This window comes from Photinus pyralis, unplaced genomic scaffold (assembly GCF_008802855.1).
Source record: "Photinus pyralis isolate 1611_PpyrPB1 unplaced genomic scaffold, Ppyr1.3 Ppyr1.4_LG3b, whole genome shotgun sequence".
Classification (NCBI taxonomy): domain Eukaryota; kingdom Metazoa; phylum Arthropoda; class Insecta; order Coleoptera; family Lampyridae; genus Photinus; species Photinus pyralis.
This window is the reverse complement of record NW_022170510.1, coordinates 6,000,163-6,020,156: the sequence shown is the minus strand read 5'-3', so window position 1 is coordinate 6,020,156 and position 19,994 is coordinate 6,000,163. Positions and strand designations below refer to the sequence as shown.

The 19,994-nt window shown below is 34.0% G+C and overlaps 1 protein-coding gene across 1 annotated transcript in view; it reads right to left on the bottom strand.

Moving 5' to 3' along the window:
- The window catches only part of LOC116167048, a 2,338-nt gene extending 607 nt beyond the window's left edge, over positions 1–1,731 (bottom strand). Inside the window, exon 1 of the mRNA XM_031482284.1 lies at positions 9–1,731. Within this exon, the coding sequence (XP_031338144.1) occupies positions 9–1,731 (1,723 nt within the window). The remainder of the gene's footprint in view (positions 1–8) is intronic.
- Between the last annotated feature and the right edge of the window lie 18,263 nt (positions 1,732–19,994).

Genomic DNA, 19,994 nt, shown 5'->3' with positions numbered 1-19,994 from the left:
TATTTTACCTTGCTTATTATAAGTAGGATCAGCTAATACTAAATTGCTAGGTATATCTAAAATATTTGCATTAAAGTTTGAGGATGGCAAGTTGTCCGTAATTTTTGGAATAACCAAACATGACAATGTGACTGAGTAATGATTATAACGGGAATAAATCTTGATTTCAACGCGCGCCATCGTTTTTATGGGAGTTTGACTGATTCCTACAATTGATACATCTGTTTCATGCCGTTTAAGGTTTAATTTTTTACATAATTCCTCCGAAATGAAATTGGATTGTGATGCAGAGTCTAATAAGGCTCTGGCTATAATTATGTTTCCAGCTTTAGTCTCTTTAACGTTTACACATGCTGTAGATAATAAAACTTGGGACGACGTCCTTCCTTTATGTAATGTACTGTAACTGTAACTTGCTAAGGACGTCGATGCCTGAGATGATTCATTAATTGCCTGTACCTGCCTTGAACTAATTTCGCTACTGTTCCTATTGGGGCCCTTGGATTGTTCTTGCTCTGAATTGGAAATATGAAGCAAAGTATTGTGCTTTCGATGACATGATTTGCAAGTGTGTGCATTTTTACATTGAAATGAATTATGACCTTTTTTCAAACAATTTAAACATAAATGTAATTCTTTTGTTCTTTCAATTCTTTTATTGACCGGGAGTTTCAAAAATTCTTCACATTGATACAAGTAGTGTTTACCCTTGCAAGATGCACAATGAGAATCTACTGTTGCAGTTGTAGCGAATGCACTGACGTTATCTGTTTTGTGTTTTGGAAAAGGTTTAAAATTGACTGATGAGGACTGATTAATTGAAAGAGATTCTAATACACCCTGTCTATCGTTTAAAAATTTTATAAATTCCTCTACAGTGGGAATATCGTCCCGCGATTCATATTTTTTATTGAGAAATGATTCCCATTCACGTATAGTATTGAAATCTAATTTGGGTAACAGCATAGGAATTAAAAGAGCGTTCCAGCTTTCAACCGGTTGGTTCATTGCCTTTAAACAGTTTAAATGTTTTTGAATTGTATCAATTAAATGCCTTAAGGTCACGTGAGATCCTTTGCTAACATTACTGACATCCAGAATTTCTCGAACGTGATTGTATATAATTCGCCTTTTGTTATTGTACCTCTCCTGTAGCAATTTCCATGCAATAGAATAATTTGTGTCTGATGTGTCAAGGGAGCTAATTAAATTTGCAGGTTCATTTTTTAAAGCGGATCTGAGATAACATAATTTTTGAACATCTGTTAAATCTGAATTATTATGTATAATTGTTACAAAAGTGTCATGAAAGGTGCGCCAATTAATAAAACTGCCATCAAAAGATGGGATTGTGAGTTTAGGTAATTTAACGTTAGCCGATTTGGCCGTTTGGGAAACATTTGCTATTTCAGTTGGCGGTTTTCTAAGATTCACTAATTGTTGACCTTGAGATAATAATGAATAGTAATTGTTTTCAAATTGTTCCCTTTCTTCTAAATTATCCTCACAATCTGGGTTTAATCTATCTAATTGATTTTGAATGTCGTCAAATTGGTCATATATTAATTGAAATTTAGCTAATCTTTGTTGCAGGTTAATGAGGTCTGTTTCTGCAATATTATCAGGAGATAAACCATTAATGAACCTTTGAAATAAAGTTACCTTTGTCTTAAAATTTCCGCGTTTGTAATGCAATTCTTTAATTTTTTCAGTATTATTGGAATCGGGCATTGTTAGTAATGTTATTGTGTCGAAGCCTTGAAGGATTAAAAATAGGTAAATAAGGAATTCTTACTTGATGTTATGGTAAGCTTGCCAGGTAGATGAATGGATGCACTTTTCCTTTTCTTTGTTGTTGGATGTTGTATCGATGGATTTGTATTTGGACTGCCGATGAAATTGTAATAATTGACTGGTAACCACTCACGATTCGCGTTATTGTGACTAAATTTGATTGCGTTTGAATGTTTTAACCGGACATCCGGCTCGAAGGACCATTGTTAATTTAACTTATCGAGTGCCTATTAAACTGAATAAATAAAATACTTGCTGTAATGTAAAATTTATTACAATTCAACTGCTCTGAGGCAGATTCAGTTAGACACTAAATTTACATTATTTTCTGCAATACAGGTAAACAAGAAGGGGGGATTTTACCAATAACCAGTTTTCTTTGGTTAAGTATTAACAAGTGTTATAAAAAATCTTGAAGATAACACGGTGTTTTATAGTTAAAAGGAGTCTGTCCGTTAAAAATGGGCATCATCCTTTAAAATACGGAAAATACCTATAAAACACCTAGTTATCTTAATAGCTTGTATATTGTACAGTTCGTACATTTTAATACGAATACATAATATAGGAGCTAACACACATGCAGGGCTTTCAATTCACATTTAAAACAATACCGATCTCATACGAGGACTTTCATTTTATTCAGATCCAACTATACCCATTAAGTTACAGTTCACAGGATGAATCATGTTTTTATTTAATTGGGGGTGGGTTTTTATCATCCGTTAAGTAAAATGTAATTAATGCGTATATTTCGCTACCTAAAAATTATCATCGGGTTACAAGAGGTTTTTCACAGGGTACTTTTGAATTTTTTAGGTTACAAAATACGGAATAGAATATTTTCCGGTAAGAATGCCTTGAAAGTTTTAAAATATTATTTGAGACCAGAATTGCACCTTCACAACGAAAATCGGTTGCCAAATACCAATTAAACCAATCGAATAATTATTGTTTTAAATTTCGTATAAATTATAAACACAAGTATAGCTAAATGAATGAGTTAAATAACTTACCCTTAGCATTCCCGCAAATGCGACACGACACGACCGATTCGAATATCAATACAACACTACCTCTGTACGGTCATAATGACCACTAATGCGAGTGACGAAACTGATAACATATGCTCCTGACTAACACAAAACTAGTCTATTTATTATCTTTTGTATTGTGAATAGCTTGTCCTATACGCATTTGAATATTCCACTTGATTTAATAATGCAAAAAGGTTTCTCCAAGGGTTGGGCGATAATTTTTGGCTATCTAGCTCAAGTTATCACCGTTTTTAGACACACCCGAATTTCGTCAAATGTCCAAGTTTTAGATCATTTTAAGCATCTTTTAACGAATATCATTTTTTACGTCTGTATGTAGGTATGTACGTACGTGGGCAATTTTCCGAGATTTTGTTCCGAAGCCAACATTAACGTTGACGATCCGCAATAAAGAACAATGGGAGAAGCTTTACAGTAAACAGTAAACAGTACACTATTGAATAATCGATGGGTAGTTCCCTACAACCCTTACTTTACCCGCACATTAATCGTCAAGATTTTTCTTGGCTCAGTTGTCAGAGCTATAAGCTACCGAATGCAAAAAGAAAAAAGAACTGTAGGAGTAGTTAAGGCCTCGGATAGACTGACGGTCGGATAGAGTGACCATAAAGGTTGATTCTCACTTAACATAACGTTTCCATACCATATCCTTTCCATAACCATTCCGTAAGGAGAATGTGTATTAGCGCGCGGCTGAATGTCTTACGCACAATATCACTTAAAGGTCAATTTCATAATTTACGGAATGGTTATAGAAAGGATATGGTATGGAAACACGTTATGTATAGTGAGAAACAATCTTAATAGTACCTTCCAACATGAGTTGGAAAATGCGCAAAAGGACTGGCGCTGTGTAATGCTGTCGAGGAACTTGAATCCAAAACGACTTTGCAATGGCATAAGGTCTGTAAGACTCTGGGAGGGCGATACGTTGTTCTGTAGGCGGCTTCGTCTTCGTAATCTTTTAATGTTTTTTTTTACCTTAAACAACCTTTTAATGTTCTGAAAAGGGCGAGGACGCTCAAGTTAACGATTTGATTAAATTAACCGAGCTGTTGTAACGGCGTAGTTACATTTACAGGGGTTACAAACCCCTCTTGCAGAAAATAAATTTTATTTGTTACTCAGTTGTAAACGTTGATTAACAAGACAAAACGCAAACGGGTAAACGTCATGGTTAAACGCTACTGACTTGTAAAACTGACAGCAGACTTGTAAAACTGACAGCAGACCTGTAAAAATTTTACAAGTTAGTAATCTAGTAATTTCATTGGCCAGAATTAATGCGAAGTCTCTGTTACATGGATCACATGATATTTTAGACATTTCTTCAAGATCAATTTAAAAACTAATTATTTACGTTTACAAATGAGTAACAAATAAAATATTGTACATTATACGCCAGGTAATAGTTTTTACTGGCTCTAGGAGATGACAGGCTCGCCTAACGGCTCGCCAGTCAACTTCTCCTATCGCCAGTAAAAACTAACTTACCTGGCTAATAATGTAAAATACTATTACTTTAGCAATTAATTTTTTGTAATGAACTAATTAATATCACCTCAATAATGAATACATTTTCGATGACTTTTACCTTGAGGAAGGTTGGTTATTTATCTCCACATATAATTTGAACATTACAATCCGATGCTCTGGTTTGATCCTTCTCAAATAAATCCTCATATAAATTAAATTGTTTGAATATATTGTTGAAAATAATATCATTCCTACTCCAGTTTCCTTTAAATTTTTTGTGATTTGAAATATTGATGTACGTCATGTAACGAACTAATATAAAATAAAGTTTCAATTCCTATATTGTGATCACGTTTCGAGTCTAATTAATTACCTACATTTTTTAATATGTGTAATTAAACAAACACCCGATATACAATTCTATTCAAAATAAAAGCGCGACTAGCGATTCTTTTACATACCTACTGCTTTCGGTACGAACTTTTAACTAACAATGAAATTTTACGCGATCTAAAAAATGGAGTACATAACTCACAAGATTTGCCTTGAAAGCCCAGCGATCTATAAATTTTCGTTATGTAGGTATGTAGGTTTGCCTTGAAGGTTTGGCTAAGCAATACATATGAGAGCGCAGGCATATAGATTCGCTTGGAAAGTTTGGATAAGCGCGCCTTTCTCTCACCCAATTTTTACTTATGTACTCGCCGAGCTCCAGTGATCAAAAAACCCCAACGAAACCTAAGCGTTCACTATCTTTTTTATACATGCGAAGGTTTTTAGAACCGGTAACACTGTAGCATTTCGACTTTTATCTGCTTGAACACTCGATTCTTATCGTAACGCGCTTTATTTTCTCGAATATTAGTTCCGCTCTCTTTTCTTATGAAGCGGTACGCGTATAAAATTTCCTATACCGGCAAATTAGTAAATTTAACAAGAAAACTGTATACAGCATAAACATTCTTCACTTAAGTTGTTGGTTCATACAATATACTACTATATTATAAAATTTATTATATCTTATTATTAATCCAATGGTTTTTTCGAAGAATTAATGATGAGTTTAATTAGGAAACATAGATTAAGGAAACATTAAAAAGCAACAACGTGAGGGGATTGTATTAGTAAATTTGGTAAGAAATAAGTTAAATTACCCAATTATCTTACATACACTAGCCATTTATCTAAAATCTTTTCTAAATTACATTTAACTCAGGCCCAAATCAGTTTGCTTATGTTATTTTGGTTAAAATGTATCAAAAAAAAATTATAAAATAAATTGATTTTTTTTAAAAAAAAGTTGATTTATAAATAGTATATCGCTGGGCGAATAAGTAAAAAAGAATAAAAATATGTATTTTATTAGGATGCAATATCTAATTCATGCGGTGATATTTTATAAAACAGGTGGTGTAAAGTGTAATATGCTACATTGATTGCAGTAAGTAAGGGGTCTACTTTTACAAGAGGTACATTGACATCTTTTTTAGCTGGCTCTCTTTCCCAAAAAATGTACCTTCTCATCTAGTCTAACATCATCTGGCACGCGTGGTTTTTAAGTTGATGGTAAAATAAGGGTAGGTCACCGCAATTTCGCGCCTAACATCTTTCAAATTTATTTATTTCTTTCCATTGATTCTTCTATACGGCAGAAATGAATTAATGACTGACATCTATCATCTTAGTGAATGAACACCAGTACCAATTTTTTCCTCGGATGGCAATGTTGTGTTTTTCTAAAAGCCAGTCATGGTGATCTACTCCTCCCATGTATTGACTGTAGTTATAAATCACTCTGGAATGAGGAACTGGCATTCCTTCTTATTCCTCCGTATAACTGCTAGAGGCTCTACCTGATCAAAATTTGTGCCCATTGAAACACACTTATTGTCATTCCATTTAACTCTCGGCTTCTAAAATAAGGCGTGACTACTAAAAAAATTATCCAAACACACCCAGTTGCTCTTCGCACTTTCTATACTACTGATAGCTTTTCTAAAACTACCTAAAGGCTTTTTTTCCAGCAAAAAGTGAAAAACAAAAGCAGTATCCGTCTTGGCCGCACATCGCCCACAGTTTACACCCACAACGAATTGGTTTTGCTTTTATAAATTGTTTTTGCGACTGCCGACCCTAGTGCCTATCAATCATTTCATCAATTAACAGGTTTTCTTGAAAACCCCCAAATTTCTTCAATTCACTTTTTCAAATAATGATCGCATTTTGAAATATTTGTCATGTGCATTATGTTTAGCTTTAGCATTGTCAGTGAAATGAATAGTACATGATTTTATTTCTAAGTAAGCAAAAATTGTATAAAAAAATCTCTGTATAGCTTAGCGATCTATTTGTAGATTACCATAAAAAATTAACGTAATAACAACCAAACAAACAAAAAGGTATAATAACAGCCATTTGAATAAAAAGTTCAACGGGTGCACGTAGTGCTTCTAGTCCTGTACCGTTTCCTACTACCTCGTTAGATACAAAAGTTTAAAAAGGCGCCCTCGTATATAATAAATACCTATACATTCTATTAGTAAAAAGTGTAAAAGTTATCCAATATACATTTTAATTTAAATTAGCTTTCAAACTTGCGTCAGAAAATGTTCAATTATGTGTATCCATTTGCACAATGGGGCCCCCTCCAATTGCAATATTGCAAAGTATAAGACGGGGGAATGTTCTATAACATAGAAATCAAAACGCATCTGAACAGCTCAATTATAACACTTTCCAATAGTTAACAATAGACCCCATCTGATCATCCTTAAATAAGAAAATTTAATTTTCGGAGTATTCTGGGTAAATTTGCTCACTCAGAGAGTACTGAGACTAAATTAGTCCTGAAATTAGTAAATTTTAAAACAAAAATGACATTGAACTTCCATTTGCAAATCAATAAAGCAAATTATCAACATCATTTAGCTTGGTGACACTGTTTCCATTAGCTATTTTACCACAGTTTTATACACTCCGCCTCGACGTTCCCAACTGAAACTGAATAACTGAATGTGGGCGTCATTTGATAGAAACACGTAGGTAGTTCTGGTTTTCCTGAATAAAAATAAAGTGAATGTCAGCGTAATCCGTACTTCACCGCAAGTTTTGTAAACTAAACTCGACAGGCAGGGGATTATTCCTAATGGCTGCAGTTCATTAAAAAAGCACGCTAACGACATCATTAAAAGCCGCGTGCTGAAAATTCGTATTGCCTTTTCAATCCAAAGATCATTGAAAATGACAGAAATCAAGTAGTATATGTTTAGGGGTGAGCACCAATTATCGCCGTAATCGATCATCATAAATATCGGGATTCTTGAGGATTAGCAATAGACTAAACGACTTTTATTTTATAGCAGATGCTAAAGTTTAATAGGTTTGAATAAGTAGGCTAAGTGTGTCTTTAACAGGTCATTATGCATTCCAATTCTTATTAAAAATGGGACGCGGAACACGAAATATAATGAAATTCAAAACAGAATACGATATTGTTTCCATGGAAACGACGGAATTTTCAGATTTATGATTTTTATGGCTTTTGCTAGAAAATAAAGTGTTGTATGATACACGTCGATTGTCGATAAAGGGAAACTAACCACCTCGTGAAAGTTAAATAAATTTCGTTCATCAAATAAAATTATTCACGTTGCATTAAAAATTCTTACACCGGAACTAATTTCTATTTCTATTAATATCTTCTCCGTTCCCTTAGATACAGTTGGACACCGCTCTAAATCTTGCGAAAAAGATACTATTTAGGCAAGATAAGGAACAGATCGACGGACGTGGAAAAGCAAGTGCATAATACTGTAACGTAACGTAATTCGCAAAATCTCGATGAATGAGACACCAAATTCGATTTATGAACCTTTCAAGTTAGAAAATTGGCAGGCTATATGAAATAAATTACTTTCGCAAACTACATAATTAAATAGCAAATTTTTGTTAATGAAATACATAACTTTGTTTAACCTTCGTTTTAAAGTTTACACACGAATGTTAACTTAAAGCCGCAAACGTACATTAAGTTGTCAAGAACTAATAGCACGGGTCTGGGTAAGTTGTTAGAAAGTGCGAAGGATTTATATTCGGGATATTAACTTACTGAACTCCCATTTTGACAATCGACTATTTAAAAAAGATTTACGAACCTTATACGAGAAATTCAGAACAAAGAATTCCTGCAATAATTTAATTTCGTGCTTTAATTAAATCGTATTTTGTTGAAATAATTTAGAGAACGTACAGTTAAATTAACTTTGTACGCATAATCAATAACCTGACTTGCCGTCTTGCAATTCAACCCGTGCGTAAAAGTATAACTTGCAGAGCTTCTCTAAAGAAAGTAATACGTTAATTAATTAAAAGCAAAAAATGTTGTTTTCTGTAGGTACTACATATTTCTGCACTTTTCGGAACAAGCAAAAATGTTAATAAAGGGTAATTTTTCTTTTACAAAGACATATATCAACCATATACTTTTGGGCTTACATCTGAGTCATAACCGTAGAACTCACTTCTCGTTAATGCAATATCACCAAATGAGTAGTATGTACGAGAGTTGTTCGATAAGTGTTCCGTTTCGTAATGATCAATAGTACGGAGCGCCAAGTTAAAAGTACATTTTTATTAGTGTAACGGTAGCTCTAAATTAGGATTAATCTTTTCGAATTTTATAGATACAGGTAAAGTTCAATTTTTTGAGATTTTATTGATTAGAACTGCAGTTTAGGTTTAGGTATTACACTATTAATATCATAGAAAGTTACGAGGTATCAAAATTATATGGTAAAGCTCTACGGGACTGTGTTAAAGTAAAACTGTTAATTGTCATGTTGAAAATGAATCAATAGTTCGACGTACAAATGCGTAGGGTGGAAACTGTCCTGTGATACCATAAAAGGTTACTCAATTATTGCAATTATTTTCAATTTTTCACACTATTCCATCATCAATATATGTATTAAATATTGATTTATAAATAATAACCAAATTATGAAGAGAATTGTTCATTTGTGGTCGTGAATCGTGAATGAGAGCTTAACGAGGTTTTTAAAAATGCAAATTTTATTTACATTTTATTAAGGGTTGAAAGAATTGTACACAGTTATGCTTGCGTAACGGTTTTTTGTAAGGAAATAAAGTTGTACTAAATTGAAAAGGACGATATAAAACAATGAGATCCGTTTCCAGCCCCCAGTGTCTTAAGCTTAAAATAGATTTAAAAAATAATAACTTTACACAATAGAGAATAACGTCTAATTAGAGATATTATTTGTAAGGGTATTTCAAATTCAAATTCTGCCCAAACCCACCCATATATACGTCGGCCAGTTTAATGAGGCGAGATTTCTCCAATGTATAAAGTTATTTCATTACACGATCTTTAAATACACGAAAGCCAGTTCAAAAGGGAAAAGAGCGACTACTTAATTTTTTCCCAAACTTAAAAGTCACGACACCAGTAAGTAGACGGAAATTATCCAGGATAATAATTCACCCCCATACAAACGTTGAGCATTTCGAGCAAAAAATCTCGCAGTGTAATTGGTAGACGTTGAAGAGTAAATTAATTAATTCACGTTCAGTTTAGCAAATGGAAACTCATAGAAAAGCGCTTTACTCCAACGATGTCACTTTCGGCAAACTGGTATCGCTGCTGCGACGTTAATTTAATATTGTTTGAAAGAGAAAACGTATTTTGTACGGAATTATCCAAACATTAGTGTTTAATTAAATTATCTGCCAACAGATGTCTCCAAGAGAAATTACCGCTATTGCTATAATACTAATTGCATTTTTGAAAAGTATTTTTTCACTTGATCTTCCCATATAATTTATCTCGTTCTCAACGCCCTCCCCTCTACAAGCAGGAAAAAAAACTCGAAATTAAAAGCAACAATTGAAAGGGCTGGCGTCGGATACGAATTCATTTTACCCTACCACTTAGATTTACAATTTGGTTCAGTTTTTCTCATTCGTCGATGGGAATTTGCAACATTTCGCAATTCCGAAGGACGCGCCGTTTGAACATCAATCAATCAGCCCTACGGCGCCTTAAATTATTTTCGTTGTTCATGCACAAATTGCGATCAGCAAATGAGGCCGAAACCGAACTAAATATCGAGCTAATTCCAACATAAACGTTAAGTATATCAGCAAATGTAAAATTTGTGCACTGGAATGGAAAGGCATAAAGAGATAAAAACAGTAAGGTCCTACATTGGATGATGAACGGTCGGCACCGAAGAAGAAGTTAGTACCTACCACTACAATTTCTTTCATATTTAAATTTCAGTTTGGTTTAATTTACAGAAAATTTTAATGTGGTTTGTTCATTAAGACATCATAAACTTTCTTTTTTAGCTATTTTCTTAATCTGGCTTTCGGCTTTATTGCTCAAAGTTTATAAATGTCACACACAGATTCAAGATTCAGGTCGTCGTTCGCCGTTTAACACATCATTTAATTTGCTCTTAAATGCATTGCTAAAACGTGTCGAAAGATATCGCCGAAAGATCAACTGCTATATACTCACTGTTACCTCTTAAGTTTTAAAATGCCCCTTTGAAAAATAGGAATGCCCTTTATGTATGAGTCTAAAATTTATTGTGGGGTTACTGAGTTATTAAGTAATTATAATTTATGAATTCCAGTTTGTAATCGCCAGTAAGAAAAGCAGCTAATTAACTCGTATTTTATGCCGAAAATTTAATTTTAAATTCCGCATCTCTGCTGACCCAAATGAGTTATGCTGGGAGAACGCGTTTATTTTACGTGGGCGTTTTTTTCTACCTTACTATGAAGGGAAATACTCTTAGATTCAATTAAAAATCATCATGTCATCCTAGAAAATTATACTAGAAAACCGAGTAGAAAACTGCAATTACACATTTTTCTAAAATCTAAAACATAGTTTTGATAATTAATGTTCATTTAGAACACATTTAAAGCGACTGCCAAAATAAAGGGAAGATAATCTCCCAGAATAAAGCGAAATGCAGAATAATAATCTGCAAATGTACTAAAACAATCTGAAGCATATTGTTGGCAATGTTGCATTTCCTGAACATAATTGACATAGGTTAAGGAAGTAAACCTGTGATATAAATAGCATGTAACGCTTACAATAAATATTTCTAGTTAATAATCGTCGAACTGTCGGTAACGTACCGAATTTGAAATTAAGATAGTCCCCGACCGAATTTTATCTTTTGAAAGATTTGCTTGGGTGAGCATTAGACCTTACGACCCTACAGTTGGTCCTTCGAGCCGCGCTAGATTTGACTTTTCGAGCCATCCGGATTTTTTTCGATCATGGACATCTTTTACCTTTTCCTTAAGCCAAATACGCAGGATGTTGAGTTACAACCACTCAAGGCATGTATGAAGAGAAAAAGTTCTGGCTTGAATGAGGCTTTCAAAGAGGTGACACCCACCTTTAATAGTTAACCCACTTCCCTTGAAGAAAACATTTTTCAATGTTGTGGCAAGTGGAATTATAAATTTGAAATGAAATCTTCTGAATCTTCCAAAATATGAATTATGAATCCGATTTTATATTGGGGGTTTCATAATCAAAAATCTAAACCGAGCAAGGCCATGCGTAATTCCACATAGTAGACTGGAGTATCAAAAGAAGCGCTCTAAATGGATTGGAATTTTTGGAACCAATTTCAGAATTTTATGACGTCAGCAGGCCGCATAAATTGGATTTTTGGATTTAGCTAACCGAATACGCTGGTCGGCTTGGAATTACCTACGTTATAAAAGGAAAATCCGTACTTTAAGGGGGATCTTTGGCCTGTTGCATCTTTCCAAGTTACTTTTGTAAGTACCGTAATTTTTGAGATTTTCCGTAGATACACTTTAAGGGCCATATTTAAATTTGGCTTTTACCGCACCGTATCTATAGCTTTTGCTTTTTCTTGCCTAGTAATCCTTATCGCTCCGTTTCATTATAAGGTAAGCTTTTCGTTACTTTCCGTTTTATTAATTATAAATAGGGGGGTGGGGATATTGTTTCACTTTCCTGCATTTGCTTTTTCGTAAATATGTACCGAATCCGCTTATTTACTATTCCCGCTTAGGGAAATTGCTGTGCGCTTTCATGCCATTTGTGCGCGGACTTACTGCCGAAGTTCGTCACAAAAAGAGTAAGAGAAAGAGGGTGTGACAGAGGAAAATGGAAAAGAGGAGGTGGAACGAGACAAGATATAAAGTGAGGAGATTAAGCAGCAATTAAGAGACCGAAAAAAGGGAAAGAGGCGAGGAGTGACATGAGAAATGAGGCATGGATTTTCGCCACAGTATACATGATATGGAAAGGAGAAGGACTACCGGAAGAATGGCTACTGCCTACAAAATATATGCGATGGTGTTAAATGAAATGTTAGAAAGAGAAGAGGATACTAGAGGATAGAACTGAGACAGATATGTCCACTTAAAATATTAAGACAGGATCAAAGTGAAGGAATCGCAGTGAAAAGAAAAAAATGTAATCCCTGGTATACGCTGCTGATACAGCAATAATGGTAAAAGAGGAAAATACATGAAGGAAATGATGGGAAGATTGGAGAGGTACCGGGAAAGAAAAGAACTGAAATTAAATGTAGAAAAATCGAAGGGGTAGATGGAAGCGGATGGGGGAAATGGTATAGATGGAGGAAGAAAATCTAAATATTTAGGATACCAGAAGCAACGAAATAAGGGAATTAAAAAAAAAGAAGCAGTGATTAGACAGGTGTGGGGAATAGGAAAAAAGAAATTCAAAAACGAGTTCAAAATAAGGAAATGCCTTTTTGATGCAATGGTGGAAGGAATGGAATTAACTAGAAGGTATTACAAATGGGTGCTGAGACTAAACGGAAGGACACAAAGTTACATATTAGAGGAGGTAAAATTCGAGGAAAGGAAAGGAGAGAAAGAGAAAGTGAATTGGTGAAAGAATGTTTGTCAACGCCGATGAAAACAAATGGGAAATAATGGCAACCAAGACAAAAATTTTATGACAGAAACGGATGGGCAGAGGCCGAAAGGGAAAAGATGGCAGAAGTCTCGACACAGATGTGATAATTACTCAAATCATATAAATTTCAATAACTTTTTTGTTTTTTGATCAATAGACTTAAACTTTTTTTTAATATAGGTAACTTTTGATTCTCCATAAAAAAGTCTCTTGAGTTTTTTTGATATAATGTATACTTTACGAAATATTTAATAAATTTGAAAAAAATCAAGATGGCGGCCATTTTTTTCCAAGTTCCACTAATGCGACAAAGTGCGATTTTTGAGGGGTTAATAAGGACCCTACTGAGTACTCATTTCCGCAGAGATCACTTTATTACTAATTTTTTCTACCTCACTTGTATAAACCTGCCTAGACTGACCAGCCTAAAAGGTACAAGGAGCTATTAACTGCTCATCTTAAGGGAGGGAAGAAAAAACATTAAACTAATAGCGAGGTTCAGATGCGGACGGGAGGAGAGGTAAAAGGAGAAGTGGAGAGAAGAAGAAGAAAGGAAATGCAGATGGTGTAGAGAGAATTGACCATCTGATATGGGAATGTAAAGAGATCGAAAGAACAAGCAGGAAATCAATACTGGTTGAGGGGGGAAGAGGAGAAAAATGAATGAAGAGACACCGTTTAGTGTCTCATTGCATCTTTAAATTCAATATATAGAAATAGGCATTATAAATCCGATCATGACTACCTCCTTACAGTGTTCTCTGTTACCTTTTTTTTATAATGCGTAAGTATTTGATTAAGTTCGTTACAAAATTTCGCAAATTGTTGCCAGGTAAATTCTTCGTATTGTAACGATCCTTCTAGAACATTCTTGCGCCATGAAGTCCATAAAGGTTTAGTCGACGATAAGGAATGGAAGAGAATGTGACTAATTCCTTTTGTTAAATATGTAATGTGTTATAAATGTGAGTATAAGTAAATTCATCAACAATTAATTTTATATAAATAAATCAGGTACCTAATTAAACATACCTATGTTATGAAAATTAACAATCCAATAACCCCAAGTTCAGGTGATCATCTTATATTATAATAGCATGATTCTCAGAATATACATAATTTTCCCGAGATTCTTCACAATATTATGCAGGAGAAATACTGTAACTAGGATATAGGAGAAATTTCCGCCGTTATGATTGTAAGAATTATTCATGCAGGATTTGTTCAGTGAATATCCTTTGTTGTCGAGATTTCTAAGAAAAAATGTGACACAAAAGTGATTGAGATATACAAAGAATGAAAATCAATTAAACCGTAAACATTCACCACGTTTCTTCCTGACGTGTTAAGATTGAACCGCCGTATCTCGCCTCCTTCGCCAAATTTAGCGACTTCAATACAATTCCGCCCTTATTCAATTTATGATCGCTTTGAAATATTTCAATAAATGTATAAAGGAGCATTTCTTTTCTCCAATTTTACATTTCCTCTTAAAATTCTATTTATCGTAGTGCAACGTAATTACTCGGGTTGAGTTTTTTAATTTCAGAAAGGTTTCCGAAGATGATTTTGTAATTACTCTAAAAGTACGAGATTAAATTGCGCTTGGAAAAGGCATCGGTTAATTACGTTAGTTACAGTGTAAATTGATATATTCTGCTAAGTATCTTCTTCCCTTGTTAAACTTGTAGAAATTGGTTGCGCGAGATTAATCCGTTACATACCTACCTAAGTTCATATGCCTAAATATCTACTTTACTAAGAAATTCTCCTATGAAACGCATTACATTACATGTACGCGGTTACAGGGTTGTCATAAAAACCTTAATATAATAACTAAACCTTATAGTTAATCAATAAGAAATTCTTATAGTGTAATGCTAATGACAATTACTTAAATATTTTCATAACCTCGTACTTTTTAAATAAAACTCGTAAATAAAACTTTATGAACTCAATATCAAAATTGCATATTATGTTATTTTAAACATCGATTCATATACAACCAAACTTCTCAACGTTCTCAATGCTCAATGCTAAATAAAATTTTAATGCAACCAAAGGAATGGTAACACTGAAATTAAACACAAATAAAATTCCCAATCACTCAAATAAAATCCTTTGTTTGGATCTAATTCTTATCAATAAATAAAGTAAATCTCTTTATATAAATGGTTCTGATAGGTCGATTTCTTCAGGAATATCAAAGTTACTTTAAGCCAAATCAATATGGAAATTCCTAAATATAACCGACCACTAATTTATACAATGCAACAAATTCCGAACTGTAACTGACGTGAATGAGATTCCTTTCACGCTGATATTGATCCCCTCTCCCCTTGGAAAAATGCCACTCCCTTTAAAAACTATGGAAATAAACCAAATTAAAGGCCTTACGGTATGATTAACTGCGCCAATTAATTGTTTTTAAGTTTCCTGCCGAATGACGTTGTGTACAAAATATTATTTATTGCACACAATTTTTAATTAGCAGCACAAATTAGTACAAAATTATGAGAGACTTGGAACTTAATTCCTTTCAAGTCGACACTCCAACTTCACGGACCCGCTGCTCTTTACAATAAACAACAGACCGATGACGATCAATCGCTCGAAATTAGCTGGGAATATATAAATCGTCCAGTATAAAAAGCAAGTCCCTGTAAGTATAAAATAAATGCTTAAATGTATATTGATAAGCGCATATTTTTATGTGCTTGATCCCCTGGGAAGGTGTCCGATTTGAGTGACGTAGGTATAATGTGTTATAATAACGATTGAAAACGCTAAGGGTGGCTGACTGCTCCAATTTCAAGTTGAGCGTTTAATAATTTAAAAGCATCCGTCAAATATAATTCCTTTTTCGTTTTCGTCGGTGTGTACATTCACCAGAAGTATTCGCATGAAACATTTGCCTAATAAAAATAATGGATTTGCAACATTTTCAACGTTGACTTGCATTTTTTCCATCCCCTCGTCTACGAGTGACTTGCGAAAGTGTTATAATAATTAAAACAATTTCTGTTTTATGAAGCCCAAAATTTAAAAGCGATCAACGCTTCCTAACCGGTACATTAACAGTTATCAGTATCAGTAGTATCAGGAACGTCAAACTTAACTTGTAGGTTATCTGACAAAAAACGTTATTTTGCGTTAATTGGTATGGGCAAAATAACGTTTTCCACAGAAAACTAACACGTTAAGTTTACCGTTAGTGCTAGATCACAGGTCTGAATATCATTATACCGCACCTTGATTAATGAACGCTATACATTGACGAATATAAAAACCCTTTTTAGGCTATCATCACAAAAACGTTGATTTTATGGTCGCTTTTGCGGCCATAAAGTTTCACTTTATTGTACGCTTCTGTCAAACTTTACTTTATTGTACACATCTGTCAAACTGTACTTATTTGAAACTGATGTGTGAGAAACAGTAATCTGTTTGATACAAAGCGTCTATCTGGTCTCGCGCCATCAAGGATTGGGCCATCCACGTGCGTTTTTTTCATATTCGGACTTGTAGGAATGTTTCACACCATTTTGCATAATCACAATGTTCACATTTAAAATTATAGTTTGACGTTTAAATCTTTGCTGCTTGCAGACCTTTTTGAAGTGTAGAACCAAAACATGAGGAAGATGTTGTTGCTTACATTATTATACGAAGAATCACCAGCAATTAACCGAAAACACAAGTAGCTACCTATACCTACCATCAAAGTAGGTAATCAGGTTTCTAATAATTGTACAGCATGTTAGCTATAAGGTCTTGGAAGCCACAGTTACGAAGGACCTATTGCATTTGACATTATTAAAATCTTGTGCAGCGGAGGAAGTTGCGATTGTACTTTTACTCTCAAACGCCTGCTCTTATATCATATATGACATAGGGTCGCAACGCCTGCGGCTTCCAAAATTTCATTTTGGGTAGGTATCTGAACTGTCGCTATCACCCATTTTGATACGCACAAAACACACGTAAAGATGGTAATTATAATTTATTACATATGACAGGAAATGCTTTGTTTTTAATTGTCTAAGATAACTATGATTTTCAGAAAAAAATATGTTTATGAGCAAATTTTTGAATTCTTCTTTGATGATCGCCTAAAAAATGTTGTGTGCACCTTGGCCAAAAGTGATTTGTTAGGCCTCATCTGAATTGCGGCCTCGGCTACCGCCTCGGCCACAAACAGCAGCTTCGGCCAAAAAAGATCACTTTTACGGCCTTGGTACACAAATAACTATTTTTGTTGTCAAGGAATTTGTTTATTTATCAAAAGAGTCTTTTTAACCCTTGTTTTTGGACCCACTTAGAACCTTGGTAAAAACGTTTTATAGAATTATCTTAGAACCTTTGGAACGTTTAGAATCATCATATAATCTAATTACAATCTTCCTAGAACTCTTAAGACCTTCTCAGAACCTTGGTGCAATCTTCTTAGGATCTCATTATAGGATGCTCGAAACCTGGTTCTCTTGTTTCTGTACAATCTTTTGGGAAACTTTTAGAATCTTCTTAAGATTTTCGTTTTTATAGAATTCGATGTTATAACATTTATAGAATCTTAGAACATTTATAGAAACTCCTGTATCATAGAATCTTCCTGGAATCTTCTAGTCTTCGTAGAATCCTTCGTATCATCTTGGAAGCGTCTTCAACTGTTATTAAAATCTTCGAATTTCTTTAATCTTTTTGGAATCTGTAGGACTTCTGGAATCTACAGAATCCTTAGAATATTCTTAAAGTCTTAGAATCATACTAAAATCTTCTTAGAATCCTCTTACATTTTCTTAGAATCTCCTTAAAGTCAAACAATGTTGTGTTCATTTAATATGTTCAAATATCCCTTTTTTTAATAACCGCCAAATAAGGGTGCACATCCTGAGATAGAAATCTTGTTAATTTTGTTAAAATGTAAATTAATTTTGGAACTCTTCAAGATGTAGCTATAAGAAAAAGAACTAGTATCCCCTCTCTCTCCTAAGTCGACAATCCTCACGATTGGTCTGTAACAGTTCTCCATCCTTCTTGATCTCAGCCAACCTTTTCAGTGCCAAGTAGGAGGAACAGCCCGTGTCGACCATTATTTGGTCAATGTATTCTAACCTGGGTCTGACCCTAGCATTTGTACCTTCCAGTAAAGTCTTCAGCAAGCAAAATTCTTCTATTTCTTCTTGTGTCTAGCCATCCTAGCTGAGTGAGTCATTTAATTATTTGTTAACTTCATCAAACGATTTGACCGTTTTGCAAACGGGGTGTTTTCAAAAAGGCATTGCTAGCTTTAAATTTGTTTACAGCTTTTTGTATTTGATTTTTTTGTGTTGTGTCAGAATAAATTATTGTAATTTCTTTTTATTAATCAATTATATGTGTCAATTTGAATTCCAATTTGAGATCCAGGTAAAGTTTTAATATTCGGTCAGATTTTTCTAAATTCTTTTAATCCGAAGGTTAATTTCAATTCAAAATTTGAGTAGTGATTTCATTGTAATTAACGGAGTTTGATTTAGGCTATTCGGCTCTTTTAAATTTATAAAAATTTTAAGTCAATGTTAGGATTTTTTGTTGTGTCGAAACCCAGTCGTGTCCTGCCAACAATTTAAAAAAAGAAAAGAAAATGGATAGTCTTATTTTAAATAGAACACCGTGTATTTTATCGCAATTTCGAAATCTACATGAACATCTACGTCGTTTGATACCACATATATACCCAGCGTCAAACATTTTAAGTTTATCACGATTTTTCAAAATTTTTAACGTTTGAGTGCTTTTATTTTGGGCCCTGTACCTAAGACTCCCTTAACTTGAATTTGTTAAAGTTTTCCAAAATCAACAATACTGACTTGGGCATACTACCCAAAAAAGGACCAAGACAGGAAGAGCTTTAAGTTTAGTTTCTTTACATCGATTTCGATTTCTCCTACGATTGAATAAATGGACAAGGGATATATGATATTGAAAAACGCAACAAAATTTATGATGAAAAAGAGCCCTGCATTTCCAATGTGTTAACACATTCCACTTGTCACGTCTACGTAGCAGAAGTAACTAAGTGTGCTCTAGAGAACTACAACTCGGACTTATTCAAATGTAAACTGCAACTTCTCGTAAAAGTAACACTTCGGGAGCAATACATGCCACTCTACAAACACACAAAAACTTGTAATACCGTAGCAAATGTAAATTTTGCACTATAAACAAGGGACACGACTATTAAATTCTTTACTGGCATTCGAGCTACAAGCAGCTTAATGTAAACTTAACAAACATGAACTTCAAATAATTTCAAAGTTAAACGCGTCACGAAACAAGTTTTCAGATTAGTAGAGTCTTGTAAAGTTGTACTTTCAAAGTGGCATTACGGTTTCCCTTAGGGAAATATTCCTTAATAATGCTTAACAATGATCTAATCCGCACTCAAATTTCCACCGAAACTGATTTTTATAAGTACACTTTGGCATTTTGCGTAGGAATGTTTTATACAATAACGTCGCGCAGCAGCTTTTAACTATTGGAAAAAGTTTCAAACATTTTTTCGATGTCACAGCTGGACTTATTGTTGTTACCTGATATTTCACGTGGAAAATCCCTCGTTCTCCGTAAACCTGGAAGTCGGAAATTATTGACCCGCCCCCTTCGCAAAATTCACCAGGCAAAGCTATGCGGCCATTGTACCTGTTATAAAT